This window comes from Eschrichtius robustus, chromosome 9 (assembly GCF_028021215.1).
Source record: "Eschrichtius robustus isolate mEscRob2 chromosome 9, mEscRob2.pri, whole genome shotgun sequence".
NCBI lineage: Eukaryota > Metazoa > Chordata > Mammalia > Artiodactyla > Eschrichtiidae > Eschrichtius > Eschrichtius robustus.
The window spans coordinates 33,396,334-33,410,433 of record NC_090832.1 but is presented as its reverse complement, the minus strand read 5'-3'; the positions used below and the strand labels follow the sequence as shown (position 1 = coordinate 33,410,433).

At 37.2% G+C, this 14,100-nt stretch overlaps 1 protein-coding gene across 3 annotated transcripts in view; it reads right to left on the bottom strand.

The window, feature by feature from the left end:
• The window catches only part of ARHGAP18 (Rho GTPase activating protein 18), a 191,471-nt gene that overhangs the window by 31,682 nt on the left and 145,689 nt on the right, over positions 1-14,100 (bottom strand). For all 3 annotated transcript variants that reach the window (XM_068551301.1, XM_068551298.1, XM_068551299.1), the window contains exons 6-7: positions 4,276-4,441; positions 2,014-2,105 (exon numbers count right to left, since the gene is read on the bottom strand). In XM_068551301.1, coding sequence (XP_068407402.1) covers positions 2,014-2,105; positions 4,276-4,441 — 258 coding nt within the window. The remainder of the gene's footprint in view (positions 1-2,013; positions 2,106-4,275; positions 4,442-14,100) is intronic.

Genomic DNA, 14,100 nt, shown 5'->3' with positions numbered 1-14,100 from the left:
AGTGGTTTCCAATTCTTTCCTTTCTACAAAATTAACGGAATACCTAACTGAGTTGTCAGCTGATAAATCAAAAAATATTTTTCATGATAGATCACTGATTCTTTTGCTTATAATTCAGAGGGAATGCCAACAGATGAGTGTTATCTAATAGAAAACTCTGTATGTTCCCTTTTATTTTTTATATGAACCAAAAACCTTTAAGGCTCTTATCCAATGACTTCAAACTGGTGGGCAGTCTGAGTCTCCAGAATGTTGAAGCGACCAAAAATGTAAAATAACTAACTAAATAAAAAAATAAATACGAAAACAATTTCAAGAGAAAATGATAAGGGGCTGGATGCAATCTTGGGCCTGATCAGGAGGCAACACTGACTTCTGTTAAGACCAAAGCTTATTCTTCGCTGATGTGACAGTGAATCTGATGTGTCAACTTGGCTGGGCTACAGTGCCCGGTTGTCAAATACCAGTCAAACACCAGTCTAGATGTTGCTGTGAAGGTATTTTTAGATGTGATTAACATTTAATCAGTAGACTTTGAGTAAAGCAAACTACTTTCCATAACGTGGGTGGGCCTCACCCAGTCAGCTGAAGACTGTAAGAACACAGACTGAGGTTCCCCAAAGAAGAAGCAATTCTGCCTCAAGACTGTAACACAGAAACCCTGCAGGAGTCTCCAGCCTGCAGGTTCTGGACTCGACACTGAAACATTAACCCTTGCCCGTGTTTCCAGCCTGCTGGCCTGCTCTACATAATTCAGACTTGCCAGGTCCCACAACTACAGAACTCAATTCTTTAAGATAAATCTCGATAGATAGATAGATAGATAGATAGATAGATAGATAGATAGATAGATAGAGATAAAATCTCCTATTGGTTCTGTTTCTCTGGAGAACCCAAATACACTTGGAAAGGATCCCGCTGAGATCCCTGCTTTGTCCATGTGTATAAGTAACTCGCACCTTTTACTGCCATTAAAAGAATTTGAATATATGGCCTACGTTTGTTAGCATCTCTCTGTTTTCACAGACACCGCTGACAACTATCCACACAGACACAGGTTCTGCAGGCAATGACTGGCAGAAGCCAGTGAGTAGAACAAGCTGTGTAGAACAAAGTCCATCAGGAGAAACACTGAGACACAGGTTTGGATGTAATGGTGAATATGAGGAATGAAGAAGTCAGAGCTTAGTAGGTAAGACAGTAAATGACTGGCTTGGAATAATGGAAGAATTAGCGCCAGGTAGACTGAGCTTGAGTATTGAATGAGTTTGTTGAGCCAAACAACTGTGAAAGTTCCCAATGCCATTCTTGCTACCCCAGAACTTTCAGGAACTGTGAGATGTCTGGGCTGTTGCAAAAATCCGCATCTTGGGTAGCCCATAACTGATTTGACCTACCTTCCTCATGGGCATTCTCTGTCTTTTATCGAATGTAATCTGTGTTTCTAAACAGTGATGGCTCAGAGGTTAGACTGAAGTTTCTATATTGTCATAGATAACTGTCTTATGAATAACTGAGTGTTGACTACACAAGTGAATTCATAGTTTAGCAATCATTTTCTAATTCTACTTTATGGTTTCTTTGCCTACTTTTGAAGTAGGCACTAGTAAATTAAATTGGACATCCTCATTGTAAATAGGAAAGCTTAGAAAATGCATACAGGCGTGAAATATTCATGAGGATTCAATTCCCTAGAAATTTACTAGCAGTTCCCACTCCTATGTATTATAGAACTGAAATCTCAATTATACAAAGCCAGCTAATATAAAACAGAAAAATGATGCCAGGTAATCACAGTTACAAGTAATAACACTGAAACCATCACCATGAAAAAAAAATTATAAACCCTTGAAACAAATTTGTTTCCTGAATAGAAAAATCAAAGTATAAAATAAAAGAGCATATCAACTGGAAAACTATATTATAATAGTATGAATGCAAAAAGAAAAAAAACAAAAAACACTATTAGCTCAAGTATGTTCTCTCTATGTTGACCCATTCAGGCCTACTTACTTTTTGAAATATCAAAGGTATTCGAGTTCCTGGTACTTTCTTCTGATCTTGTTCTAACAGTACTGTCAATGGAACACAAAAAAGGCCAGAATCTGCAATAGAAAAATAAAATTTCTTCATTTTCATCAACCTATAAAATATTAATGCAAAAATGTTAAGGCTTCAGATTCCTGATATTGTCACTCGATCCAACAACTATTTATTGAGCACCTAATTGAACGACTGAGTGACACTGTCTACCAATTAGGTGAACACAACCTAATTGGAAAATTCTGGCCCTGCCTTATAAAGCAATCTAGTAAGTAAAGACAACTAAACAAATGATTACAAATCATCACCAAAATAATTAGAAAAGTATAAACTGTTACATATGAGAAATAGAGTGCTGTGGGAGTATGCAAAATATGCAAATAATTTACTAAATGTAATCAAATGAAAAGTTCTGGCTTAAAACAAATATCACTCATCTCTTCCATACTTAACTGACATTCAACATTCTATTGAATACTATACAGCAAAATATAAATATTTGCCTTTTGAGAAATCAGCCAATATTATGAGCTTGTTCTACAAATGTTTTCCTTTAGAAAATATAGTAGATACTTGGTCTTTGTGAATTTAAATTTGTAGTTTTATATATTTGGGAATAACTCCAGAAGAAATGACAGGTAATAAGTTATAATTTTTCTAAATTAAAATCATATGCCCTCAGTCTGATGTGAGCATAGCTTCTCCCCAGAACCTCCTACCCCACGCCCATCACTGAGTGAATAGTTAGCTCAGAAGTGTAACACACATTATCAGGGGAGATATAAATCATTTGTGAACATGGAACGGGGGATTATCCTGTGATGTGAAAACAGACATTGGAAACTGTGACACTCAATAGAGATGACATTCAGCAGAATGCTAGTAACCTAGTAAGTAACTTTTAGTTTAGGAACTAAGAAAAATGTGATCTTTAAGAATGTCAAAAGTTTAGTTTATAAGATAAATATCTTAGATAAAATACAAAAATATAAAAAAGATGGAAAGAAAATCTATTATATTAATAGTGATACTTTTAATGAGAATGGCTTAATATTTCTCTCTCTGCTAGGAGGCAATTCTAAAACATAAAATTAAAAGACCTCTTTAAGCCACTTTTAAAGTCCTGAACACTGAGTCACAACTATTTAAATTATATTTCTATTTTGTATATGGAGAAGACTTTGTGATGAGCTTCTGAAAAAGCATCTGAAGTCTTCATTATCTATAATGGACTTGTGGAAAACCAGAAGAACTGTTTGACTCAGAAATTCACCATCCCAAGCCTTAAGCTAAAATACTCACTCAAAGGAACAGAACACAGAATGAGGTCTTCTGGGGCCCAGCATGGGAGAGAGGACCTGAAGGGAAGGTACACTTCAATCCTACAGAGAAATTGCCTCTAAAACTTAAATCAGGTGAATACTTGTCTTTGCTATCGTTACCACAGCAACTCAATAATCTCCATTCTTGGTTTCTCTGTAAGAGATACCTTTAAAGTTAAATGAGATGTCAGAGATTCCTAAACAGAAAAGCTTTGTCAATAGAAAATTATCTGGATTTCCAGACAAATAAAATCTTGGAAAAAACAGAAACTGAGGAGGTGTCTGTTCTCTATCATATTATAAAAAATAAAGTCTATTTACATAATGGGTAAAGCAAGCTGCTTACAAAGGAAAAAAGAACTACACATACCTGTGAGAAGCACAATTTAGCGATATTGTGTGCCACAGTCGCGTTATTTTCTTAATAGAGGGAAGAATATTTTTTGCAGAATAGTTAAAAGTAGAATGCAAATGAACAAAGGGACAGACTACTAACTGCCTATGTATTTGCCATCAAATAAGTAAGCAAAAGTAATTGATCAGGATTAACCATCTTAAAGTCATTTTTCAAGATCCAGTTTTAGAAATAAGTAAGTATATGTACCAGATGTTTTTAAATACAGTTTTCAAAGGAGAGAGCATTTGAGTTAAGAATCCTTGATTCAGAATTTCCCTCTATGATAATTAAATATTTGATTATGTCTTTATTTTCCATAATCAAGAAGACAGTGCATTTTTATCAAGTTACAAAAATTTTGAAGGGAATGTTTTAGAATCTGAACTTTAGATGTATTCATGTGTTGGTTTATTTTGTAGGCGTTTCCCACTCCCCAGAAGAATATTTCTAAAAAGCCAAGCTCATTCTTACTACTTTAGGAGTAAATCCAACTGTTTTTCATTTCAAAATTACCTTTTGTTTTGATTTTCACAGCTTTTAGTTGTTTCAGTTCAACACCCAATACATCATAGAGGGCGGTCAGCTCAATTAAGGCTAAATGGCAAACTTTCTTCATGTCCTGGGGCGCCAGGTCGCCAATCTTGGTGGTGCCTGTTTTGTCTTTTGGCAATCTGAAACTCTAATAAAATAAATACCATTAATATAGGAAGGATTTACAGTATCTAACCCCTTTTTTAATGAAACACAACAAAACTATAGAAAGAAGTTATTCTCAGAGTGGTGACAATGAAATTGGCAGAATTTCTCCAGTCAGAATGAAGAATAATCCTGTTGTAATGATGATCCCAAACCTGCAGGGAGTCAATGTGTGAAGTCTGACAGACAAGGAACCAGATCATGTACTAGGAGTGTGAATACCACTGGCCAAGAGAACAAGAGACAATAAAAACCAAAGGAGAAAAAAAAAACTCGAGTTAACTGACCTTCAAGAGCCAAGAAAGATTAGAAGTCAAGACAAACCACGAGGAGGAAGAGGGAGAGGAGGTGGGAGATGAGAAAGAGTAGGAGCAACCACTAGTGTGTGCCAGGTACCCTTTACATACATTATTATTCACTGTTATATACATAATATATGGCATTATATATACAATATTATATATGCAGATATATGATATATATAGTAATATTGTCATAAAAATCCAAATAAGGCAGGTACCGAAGAAGGGTTGTATAGCACTGGGGAGAGGGGGAGAGCAGAGGGGAGACTAAAAGCAGGACTTTAGAGCCAGGATGCCCACCGGTCATCTAGCTACTGCTTAGCTGTGTGTGACTTCTGGCAATTCTTTAACCATCCTTTCTGTAAAATGGGAGGAAGAAATGGGTAGGGGGCTGGGGGAGGGAGAGGAGAAAGAGAGAAGGAGGAAATGGAAGGAGAAGGGGAGGGGGAAAGAGGAAGGGGAGGGAAAGGCGAGAGGGTAAGAGGGGAAGGAAGGGGGAAGGGGGAGGGCCACCTAATTCAGAGGGCTGTTGTGAGGTTTAAATGCCTGGCACTTCCCAAACACTTTTACGTGGTTGCTGCTACTATTACTTTCACCACTGAATAAATAAACTGAGACTTAGATATACCACTATCACAGGCAAATAAGTGGTGTTTTTGTTGTTTTGTGCCTTTCTCAAATATTATCTACTACCTATTCAGCCTCTTTTAATTTTAAATATATTAAAATAAGAAAAAAAACAAAATAAGAACATGAATTTCTCTAACGTATTTACTACAAATGACAGCCCCATTGTATTTACCAATTACTAAAACAATGATCATTCTCTAATAGTTTGATAAAAATCTTATTATGAAGGTTATATCTCTTGGGTTTGCCCTTGACTTCCTAATTTAATGGCCAAGGATATTCAACTGATTCCCTTTTATTCCCTTTACTTTGCTCATTTTTGTGCCATATCATTAACACTTCATAGTCTAAAAACTATTGCAAAAGACGTGTCCTAAAGTAGCAGTTCTCAAGGTGTGCTCCAGGGAGCCAGAGAGGTGCCCAACACTTTTTTCAAGGAGTCTAAGAGGTCAACACTATTTTAATAATTAATACTAAGACATTATTTGCCTTTTTCACTCTCATTCTCTTATGATGTACAGTGGAGTTTTCCAGAGTTTTTACAAGACATGTTATTGCCAACAGACTGAACGCAGAAATAGATATGAGGGGCTTCCCTGGTGGCACAGTGGTTGAGAGTCTGCCTGCCAATGCAGGCAACACGGGTTCGAGCCCTGGTCTGGGAAGATCCCACATGCCACAGAGCAACTAGGCCCGTGAGCCACAACTACTGAGCCTGCGCGTCTGGAGCTTGTGCTCCGCAACAAGAGAGGCCGCGACAGTGAGAGGCCCGCGCACCGCGATGAAGAGTGGCCCCCACTTGCTGCAACTAGAGAAAGCCCTCGCACAGAAACGAAGACCCAACACAGCCAAAAATAAAGAAAGAAAGAAAGAAAGAAAGAAAGAAGCTTTCATTTAAAAAAAAAAAAGTAGATATGAGAATCCAACTAACGTCAACTCAAGCCAGACATTAGAGAGTTGCTAAAATGAAAAACCATGGCACACTTCTTAATAATTTGTTTTAGAAAATATGCCTATTTTGCATTAAAATGTTATTTATGTTCACCATAATACTAATATATTTTAAATGGGTTAATAGTTTAAAATTTTTTCAATTTTAATTTCTAATATGGTAAATATCCATAGGTATAACTGACATAAAGAAAAGCTCTCCCCCCCTCACATACACAGTATTTTTAATTATTTATCAAAAGAAACTTTTCCTTAGCCTACTTATTCATGTTTCATAGCTCAGGAACACAGGTCAGTGACCAACTTCCATGGAACTCAATCCAAAGAAATTCTTTACATTCCAAAATCACTTTGTACCAGCCTTCTTCGTCTCCTCAAAATCTTCCATGGGATCATAGCTTCCGTAGAAATCTGTGTATGCCTTCTTTCTTGGGTCAACCAGAGCAAACACAGACAGCTGCAGTCCCCAGGGAGACAGCGAATGCTCCAACAGTATGAAATCACAGATTCTTGGCCAGAAGGCCATGCGTCTGAGGTTTCATCAGAGCACTGGAAGCTGTGGTAGTTATTCTCCTCAACACCAACATCCTTCCTGACTGATAAGACAAAAGCCTCTTGAGGTCCTCAATAATTTTTAAGAGCCTAAAGGGGTTATAGGACCAAAATGTTTGAGTGTCACTGTCCTAGAGCATTTCCTAAAACCTACAGCTTTTGGCAGATGAGCAGCTAATTCCTTTCAAGCAAACTCAGCTCCAAGAGAGAATCTTCTATAGTTCTCCACAGAACCTCCTACAGAACCTTCTTTGGAATCTGCTATAGTCTCAAGAGAGTCCACTATAGGAGAAAAGAAATCCTTCTTAACGTTTTGTAATACATTTTTCCCTACGAGAATATTAAAAGAACAGCAGTAGCTATCATTAATATGCAGCCAAAGTGAATTTCCAGCAAAATTTCCAGCATTAATGGTACAGTGCATAGGGGTTGAGAACGAGAACGTGCAGCCAGATATCACAGTTTTGACTTTTAACTATTACTGCAAGGTAAGACAAAAATACTACTCATCTTTGATAAATGGTTTGTCACTCCATTCTGCAAAAGTTCCAACAGGATAAAAATTATTACAGCATATTCTAGGGTGGGAAACTGATGTTCCTTAAGAGACTAAAAATGCCCAAATAGCCAGTGATAGAAGAAGGCAAATTCAGACCTTCTAAATCCTAAATTCAGTGGCCATTCTGCTCTGCTCCATTTTCCCTGCCCCCCACAGCAGGCAGGGAGGAATCTAGGTTGATCAGTGTCGATGTAGGACTGTGAACCCCGCAAGGACAGGAGCCATGTCTTAATCACCTCTGTATCCCTGCTATACCACAGTCCCGACACACTGCGGGTGTTCTGTCCCAGTGTATTCAATGAATGAAGACACGCACCAGACCGGGAGCAAAGCACAGAATCAAGCTCAGTGAGGTACAGGGTTACTGACTTGATGCGTCCCCAATTTTTTGTGATTTGTACTGAGCTTCACTTGTAAAATCACACAAAACTCTTCCCATTTTTTTCTCGCCTGGCCCCAGAGTTCTGCTAATTGCTTTGTTTTCTGAAGGGCTGAACCAATCCCATTTACCAACCATTTATTAATTTTAAAAAAGCCCTAAATGTTTCATTAAAATCAGTTGCTTTTGTTGTAATAAACCAAATACACGTAATATAATTATTTAAAGCATTACCCAAAGTAAATGTGTAAAGAAACCTGAAATATTATTAGTTCAAACATTGGATTTACCTAGCAATATGTCAAGAGCTTTATTTATTTATTTATTTATTTAACATTGTGCTTAATGAAAGGAGTTAGTTCTTTATCCCAATGTTTAATTCATAGCAGCAGCTTTAAATATTTATGAAGTTTCACGTCGTTTTTGTTGAGTTAATAGACTGGATGGTTCAGTTCGTTGGCTGAGAGAAGGCAATGCGACTTCAGCAAAAGAAAAGCTCTTCACCTTTTGAAAAATGTGCTTTAAAAAAGGAATGAAATAAAAGTTTTCAAAAAATATAAGGTCCTTGGCTCCCATGCATTACCATAAATTAATCAGGCAGCTCACCCAGGCTGCACCCCTCTTCTGTAGGCCTTGAGGTATGAGAGGCCCGTTAGACACTTGATCAGTAATGACGGACTTGACTTTTTTCACTCATCAAGTCACTCTAGCTTCAATTCAGAAAGCAAGAGAATCTCCTCTTACTTGGTCAATTTCCACAGATGACTTCTTATCATCTGCTAGGAAATTCATTTCTTATCTAAGATTCTTCCATGTGTAAAAATGTGATTTTATTACAGTGTTTCAGTCATTGTCATCCTAGGGAATGAATACTTTTCTAGATAAATGAAGTTTTAGAAAACTTCAAACTTACAGTTTTTAAAATTTCTTTATTTTTTTAAATGGAGAACAAAAATTATAATTTAAACTTTTCATGACAACTTGGGATCATGATCCTATACACCTATTTTTGCATTGTGTACAAGTGTGTGTCTGCCTTCGGTTTTCAGTCTCCTCACCCTATCCCGAACTAACATTTCTTTTACTGTCCTTCTGCTTCCTCCAGAGATGTTCCATTTTCTAACAAACTCCCAACTTGAGCCTCCATGCAAGTTTTTAGCCTTCAGTATGCACTGAGCTTTGTTACCAGACAACCAAAGTTGCCATAAAACATAAATTTACTTGAATTAAACATAATTCAGTAAGAATCCAAAAGACACTAAATAAAGACTTAAGAAAATATAGGCATGCATCTAGAATACAGGCTTCACCATAGTTATCATTTCAAAGCTATGATCTTAAAAATTGCTAAATAAAGCCTTACTGTTTTTAGTCTCCCAAGATAGGATAAAGGAGTGCTATTAAATTTCTATTGTATATGAAGGACTCAACAAACCAGAATCTTATTTGTATAACATCCCAAGCTATCCTGAAGAAGTTGTCAGTAGCACCAATACAACACTTAAATTCACACCTAAATTAAATGCACATATACCTTGCGGGCACATGTCACCATGATCTTCCAGAAAAAACTCCAGCTTCAAAAGCTTAGTCACTGAAGCCAAGCCTTAGCATGCCATGTAATCACTCTAACCTGTTTTTTTGTATGAAAAAGAATCATAATATCTACCTCATAGAGATCACTTGATAAATGAATGAAATAATTACAGAGCATACTTTCTAAGATATCATGGGTACACAAAACACAATAAGTAACAGCTAAATTTTCATCTTAACACACATTAAAGGTTATAAAACCTGATCTCCAAATTTAAGAGGAGAAATTTGAATCTGCTGTGAGAGATCATAAAGAATTAACAAAGACTGCTCAATGCCATAAGAAAAAGGAAATGAATGTAAAATGAGGTCAACAGAGAACAATGTATTACATAAAGCCTATTGCTTATTTACAGAAGCAGGAGAGCATGGAGTAGAAATGGAATTTGAGGTTTTATCTGCTTAGACTCTCACCTCAGAGTGACGAATATAAGTATTTACTTCACCAATCATGCTGATGACCTGTAGAAAGCTTACAGTACGTGCATGCCTTCTAGAAGACATACAAATAAATAAATGGTTGTATAGATGAACTGAAGCATATACGCATAAATAAATACATGGAGGGGCTTGCCTGGTGGTGCAGTGGTTAAGAATCCGCCTGCCAATGCAAGGGACATGGGGTTCAAGCCCTGGTCCGGGAAGATCCCACATGCCGCGGAGCAACTAAGCCCGTGCACCACAACTACTGAGCCGGTGTGCCACAACTACTAAAGCCGGCACGCCTAGAGCCTGTGCTCCGCAACAAGAGAAGCCACCGCAATGAGAAGCCTGCACACCACAACGAAGGGTAGCCCCCGCTTGCCACAACTAGAGAAAGCCCGCGCACAGCAGCGAAGACCCAACACAGCCAAAAATAAATAAATAAAAATTAAATTAAAAAAAAATTAAAACAAACAAATAAATACATGGATACATTGACAATAATTATCAAAAGCATGGCATCTTGACAGTTTAAAGAATGATTTTATAAATTTTATCTAATGTAAGTTCACAAACAGGAAAGCGCTAACAGTAAAGCTACATACTGAGCTAGACCCCAAAGGATGGGATAAGGCTTCCTTGATAAACACGGAACAACAGAGGGGTAGAAACGGGAAGGTCATTTTAAGCTTGGGGCACAACGTGAATAAAATCTAGAAAGTAGGTGAGCAAAAATCAGTTTGTTAGAGAATAAAATGAGAGAGGAAGTTTTGTCTTTAAGTTTCTGAACTAAATTCCTAGTTTATTCCACTGTTTGAATCAACAACTTAGAAGTCAACAAAGTCTTCATCTTGTTTAATTAGACTCTACCATCCTTCACTTCAACCCCCTTCCATCTGTTGAGATATAGAAGACCATCACTTTTAAAAGATACTTTTGCTAAGGATGGTCTGGAGCCTGGATCATCTCTTTAGGCCACATGATGCATGCATACTCCTTTACTTTTCCCACTAGGCGTAAAAATAGATTCTTAAAAATATATGATAAAGCCTGGAAGCAACCCAGATGTCCACCACCAGGTGGCTGGTTAAATAAATTGTGATACATCCTCACAACAGGGTACAACGTATAAATAAAAAAGAATAAGAAATATTTCTCTCTACTACTATGGAGTGATCTCCAAGACATATGGCTAAGTCAAATATAAATAAATAAATAATCAAGTGTGTATAGTGGGCTACCATTTATCTAAGAATGGAAGGATAAACCATAATAAAATTAAAAGAAATTTACCTGTAAGGTAAATTTACCTGTAAAGGGCTGGGAGAGAAGAGGGTGACGGCTCAAGTACAGAAGTGAGACTTCTTATACACCTTGTTTTTAATTCTGACTTTTGGACCACTTAAATAATTTACATGTTTACAAAATAAAATTAAGTTTCAAAACAGCAATCCCTAAACATTGAATATGAAATGAAACTAATTAACCCAACCAGGTATGCAGTTGGTGGCATAACCATATGAAGAATCACTATCCCAAACAACCTAAAGCAGAGTAATTTGATTATTACAGTCCTTTTGGGATGTACCCCAAGGATACAACCAACTGAGGAAAAGAAAAACAAGTTTAAACTGTTTTTTAGTAATCACATTGTTGATATGCTGTGCATTAACAGAGGATAAAACACATAAATAATTATGTGATATTCTAATTATATTATCTGCTGTATCCTGAAAACCACTATTCTCAGCATGGAAGAAAGAAGACACAGATGTACTTCTGTCCTCTGAAAAGGCTTTAAGCAATGACCAACTCAGAGAAAGGAACATTCCTAGTGTCCTGAACATAGTCACAAAAGTATATTTCTACTAAATGGAATCAGAGTTTCTTGCAGAAATAGACAATTCTAGGTCTGAAGCAGAAAATATACCAGAAACATATGAGAAATTTTCTCTAGGGTCATGTCATATATGTCTACATCCATGAGTTAAGAAACTATTTTTATAAGAAAATTAAAACAACACTAATTGGTCACTAATGAAAGATGCTAAGGAACAAGAAAAAAAAAATTGAAAACTGGTAAATGAAAGTAGGAAGTAACCCATTTGAGAACATTTTTCTTAATAGAAGTATTCAAATTAATAAAGGAAAAAACGAAATTAGAACATCATTTTGTAACCATTAATAAACAAATGGATCCAAGCATTGATCAGCAGCAGCTGCTAATTTCACAAAAGAGAAAGACAAGCAGATATTTTTAATCTCTTGATACATGATCACATATGAAGTAGCCTTGACCAAAAAATGAGCCTGAGTCTGATCAATCTAGAGTCAACCAATTTACAAGAAGCAGAAGAACATGGGGACAGAACAAGAAACTTAATAACCAGGCTTCTTCAACAAACAAATTTTGAGGGAGGGAGAAAGGGAGGAATGGAAGAAAGGATAAGGAAAAAGAGGGAGAGTAATGAAATAAGGGAGAGAGGGAAGGGAAGGAGGCAGAGAAAGAGAAAGTCACACACAGAGACAGAAGGAGGGAGGGAGGAAGGGATTACGAGCCTTGAAAGGCATTATCAACCAACTGCAATGTATGAACCTTATCTGGATCCTGATTCAAACAAACTGTAAAAAAAAAAAAAAAAAAATCATGAAATTTGTGATTCAATTTGAAATTTGAACACTGATTAGATATTTGAAATTAAGAAATATTAGCAATTTTTAAGGTACAATAATAGTAATATGGACATGTATTTCTTTGTGGGTTTTTTTTCATTTATTTTATTTATTTATTTTTGGCTGTGTTGGGTCTTTGTTGCTGCACACAGGCTTTCTCTAGTTGCGGCGAGCGGGGGCTACTCTTCGTTGCGGTGCACGGGCTTCTCATTGCGGTGGCTTCTCTTGTTGAGGAGCACGGGCTCTAGGCGCACGGGCTTCGGTAGTTGTGGCACACAGGCTCAGTAGTTGTGGCTCGCAGGCTCAGCAGCTGTGGTTCGCGGGCTCCAGAGCACAGGCTCAGTAGTTGTGGCGCACGAGCTTAGTTGCTCCGCGTCATGTGGCGTCTTCCCGGACCAGGGCTCGAACCCGTGTCCCCTGCATTTGCAGGCGAATTCTTAACCACTGAGCCACCAGGGAAGCCCTGGATATGTGTTTTTTAAAAAACCCTCTTTATCTTTTTGAAACACATACTGAAATATTTATAGATGGCAAAATATAATTCAGAGATGTGTTTCAAAATAACACAGAGTAGGGAACTGGATGGGGGTATGTATAGGACAGGACTAGTCATGGGAAAATGAATGTTGGGGCTAGGTGGTGAGTACTGGGGAGTTCATTATACTATGCTTTTTAACTTTTGTGTGGTGAGATCCTACAAAGTAAGTAAATGTATTTTTTTTTTCTTATTAGTCATCCATTTTATACACATCAGTGTATACATGTCAATCCCAATCGCCCAGTTCATCCCACCACCACCCCCTCCCCCACCGCTTTCCCCCCGTGGTGTCCATACGTTTGTTCTCTACATCTGTGTCTCAATTTCTGCCCTGCAAACCGGTTCATCTGTACCAGTAAATGTATTTTTTAAAAATATAAGACATTCGGTAGCAATGAGAACACTCAGTACACACAGGTTGGTTTCTAAATACAATCTGCTACCGAAAAAACAAGGACTACTTGAAGAAATAGATTCCTTCTAATCTGAGGGGAGAAAAGTACAAGGTGAGCCTGGAACATCTTGTACTAGAAAGCAAAGGAGTAAAAGAATGAGGACATGTTAAAATGGCATAGGAACCAGCTTGAAGGGCCCCCTTTTGTCAAATCTGGGTAAATTTAAATGTCAAAGAAAAACAATAATGAGTTATAAAACACTGAATTAAAAAAAGGAAGTTTTTGAATAGTGATATTCAAAAACCGAAAGAGAAAAGGGAGGAAAAGCACTATTATGGAAGATTGCCAGCCAATCAATATAGAAGAAATAATAGAATGAGAAAATCACCATTTCTCAAACACTAGTCTAATTATTGTTTCAGGCAAGGATTACAAATGCATGGTGAAGCCACTGGGTGGTAGGTTATTACTGACAGATAGGATATTCCCCTCGGTCTCAAGGATCACAAATTAGTATTAATTGTACATAGGAAAAGGTATCTTTATGATGGGGAGATCCGGTGAACGTCTCCTTAACCAAGTGGTCAAAATTCCATCTTCAGTAAAGAGACCATCTGATGTCATGCCCCTCTTCTGATGATGCA